Raw genomic sequence first — 3479 nt, forward strand, 5'->3', positions numbered from 1 at the left:
AGTAAGAAAGGAAAGAAGGAAGGAAGGAAGAAAGAAAGGAAGGAAGAAAGGAAGGAAGGAAGAATATAGAGAAAGCAATACATTCCCAGATACACTAAAATCTCAGTCTAGATCTTGGTCCAGGGAAGTAGCAACAATCCTAAGTACAAATTCTCTAATTTAATATATTGTCTAAGCATCCTACATATCAGCTATTGTCATAACTGATCAATAATTTTTCTGACTCATCTGGAGCAGGATTCTCAACTACTCATTGCCAGCAACGACCCTATTGTGTTCCTCTAGAAGCCCTGGTCAAAGAGTCATGTACTATGACAATGATTTTATTACGTGACCATAACATATAATTTAATGACTCAGCTCTTATTGTTTCTCATAGTAAATGATGACACAGAAATTTTAAGTAAGTTAGAAAAACTAAACTTTAAGGGGCTTTCATTAAGGGTCTCAAAATTAAACTCCCTCACAGTTACTCAGAGGTAACTATGTACATTGGGACCTTTAGCACCTAATCCAGTGCCTGGGGGTGAGAATAAAGATGATCTGAATATGATTGTTTAAATCACCCTTAATGTTAGTGATGGTCCCCATCAAGTGAGAGTGACATACTGGACAGGTAAGGCTGAAGCTCCTGGTTTAAACAGAAAGTGTACTACTGTTTGAGGGGATTGAATCTGGTAAAAGGAAGCAAGGGAGAGGCCCTCAGTCCCAGATAATGTGAGTATTATCACTAGGAAGTTCATTGGAATATTTGCCTGGCCAATCTCATGATTATTAGCCAGGAAAGTTGGTAGGCTTTCTGGTGTAGAGAAGACTTCCAAAATCTGAGCACATTCCTTTCAACCATTATAAAGGAAGGGGACTAAGAAGACATGAAACTTATTTCAAACTTTGAAGAAACCTGTTTAGGATTCTTGATGCTTATAAAATGAAACATTTGTTAGTTTGCAAAGATTTGTTAAGCAAGCCTATAAGGACACTCTTTTCACCTGAAGATTTCTGTTATGAAAGAGGTAAAAACTGAGACTCTTAAACCCAAGCACAAGGCAGCAAAGACAAAGTGAAAATATGTTGGGTAAGAACCAAGTTATATGTATTCTACCTCTTAGTTGTTTTTGTTTTAGTTGTGTGTGTGTGTGTGTGTGCATGTGTGTGTGTGCACGTGTGTTTGTGTGTGTTGCGTGGGGCAAGTTACTTTCTTTGGAGAGCTCAGACATCAAAAACCAAGCAATATTAAAGCAAGTACAGATACAAGCTGCCACTCAAAAACTTCTCCCATAGCTTCTAGTCTTAGAAATAACTATAACTCTAAGGAGAATTTTTAAAGTAGGGTTTTGGGAATTCCATCAGGAAAGTTTCCAGTTGGGAATATTGTTAATAAATCTGTTGCATCTGAATAATAGTCTTTACTAGTTATTTTCATCAACATCTGATTTCTCTTTATCAAGAAGATAGGTGGTAAGCTGAGTGTCAGGTTTAGGGTCATCTTCACTAGGACATCCCTGAATAAATTACACTATGTAAACCAAATCCATGTTATAGATTGGTTATAGATTGCATTTAATAAGCAAGTCTATGTTGGAATATAGCTGAAGACATACACTAACGTGTGGCCCATGCCTACTTTTACACTTTAACAGAGAAAGGCACTAATTTAAAAAGAAAATGAATCAATCACAAAGCATAAGATATTCATGTTCTAAGATTTTCATTAAATATGATGTTATAAATGTCAACTTCACAGATGGTTTATACTTTCCTTTGGTCTAGAACCAAGATGATTATTGTCTCAATTATTCAAATATATTGGAAGAATAAATTACTATGCTCCTTTACTCCACACTTGCCTCCTGCCCTGAGCTACTGCTGCTCAAATGATTCAACACAGAGACAAATGGGCCTGTGTGGAAGGTAGACCAAGTCATTTGCTAAATGGAAGATGTCAAGGTTTAATGTAACTGATTTGTCACAGAAGTTTGCCCTTAGTGGATTCTACTTCTGAGAATAATTTTTCTTTAGGAAATAATTATGCCTGAAACTGACATATTTTAATATCATTTTGAGTGTTACAGATACTAATAAAATATTAAGTAGCATAATTTTATGTTATAAAATATTATTTATTATAAAAGATGATTTTATTACAGTTGATTATCAAATTTATTCATAATATTATACAAGTGCAAATAATCATCCTTGCTTGGCTGTTATTATCCTCAGAGAACAGATTAATTTCACTACACAGAAAATATAACCCATTCTTTCATGTTGGCTTCAAGGAACAGCTCTTCTCATTCTACGTTCTTCATCTTGCTTGGAATCCCAGGGCTGGAGAATTATCAATTTTGGGTTGCCTTTCCATTCTGTGTCATGTATATTTTGGCAGTGACTGGGAATGTCACCATCCTACACATAATCCGGATTGACCACACACTGCATGAGCCCATGTATCTCTTCCTGGCCATGCTGGCTACCACTGACCTGGTCCTATCCTCCTCCACACAACCTAAAATGCTTGCCATACTCTGGTTTCATGACCATAAGATTGAATACCATGCCTGCCTCATTCAGGTGTTCTTCATACATGCCTTTTCTTCTGTGGAGTCTGGGGTGCTCATGGCTATGGCCTTGGACCGCTACGTGGCCATCTGCTTCCCACTCCGACATTCCAGCATCCTGACCACATCTGTAGTCGTCAAACTGGGGACAGCTGTGATGGTCAGAGGGCTGCTGTGGGTGAGCCCCTTCTGCTTCATGATCTCCAGGATGCCCTTCTGTCCCAGCAAGGTCATTCCCCAGTCCTACTGTGAGCACATGGCTGTGCTCAAGTTGGTGTGTGCTGATACCAAAATCAATCGTGGATATGGGCTCTTTGTGGCTTTCTCTGTGGTTGGCTTTGATATAATTGTCATCAGTGTATCTTATGTGATGATTCTGAGAGCTGTGCTGAGGTTGCCCTCAGGTGAAGCCCGCCTCAAAGCGTTTGGTACCTGTGCTTCTCATATTGGTGTCATCTTAGCCTTATATATTCCAGCCCTTTTCACCTTCCTCACTCACCGCTTTGGCCACCATGTGCCCCGAGTTGTGCACATCATGTTTGCTAATGTCTACCTGCTGGTTCCTCCCATGCTCAACCCCATCATCTATGGAGTCAGAACCAAACAGATCAGGGACAGAGTTATCCAAGGATGTTATAGAAAAGGCCCTTGAACCAGTTACCACAGTAACCATGCTTCAGTTACCCACACTGATGTATCCACGGAGATGAGGAACAGTTCCCAGGCTCTTACCTACCATTGTAAAGCCATTCCTATGGCTTATGTGCAGGATGAAAATTTTCCAGAACAAGAAAGAATTAATTTAATGGTAACCACAACTAGAGACCTGAGAGATGCGATGTATTATACAGAAATAGTTAATGTATACTCTTCATGAAAGAATATTTTACACAAACTTCATTTACTGATATCATCAGTTAT

At 38.8% G+C, this 3479-nt stretch overlaps 1 protein-coding gene across 1 annotated transcript; it reads left to right on the forward strand.

Moving 5' to 3' along the window:
* The first annotated feature begins 2256 nt into the window (after positions 1–2256).
* Positions 2257–3210, forward strand: LOC126493957 (olfactory receptor 52R1-like). Its single transcript, XM_050131097.1, has one exon. It carries the CDS (start codon positions 2266–2268, stop codon positions 3208–3210), a length of 945 nt encoding a protein of 314 aa, XP_049987054.1. The 5' UTR covers positions 2257–2265.
* Positions 3211–3479: the final 269 nt, after the last annotated feature.

Source organism: Alexandromys fortis, unplaced genomic scaffold (assembly GCF_014885135.2).
Source record: "Alexandromys fortis isolate MF-2015 unplaced genomic scaffold, M_Fortis_MF-2015_v1.1 scaffold_360, whole genome shotgun sequence".
Taxonomy (NCBI): Eukaryota; Metazoa; Chordata; class Mammalia; order Rodentia; family Cricetidae; genus Alexandromys; species Alexandromys fortis.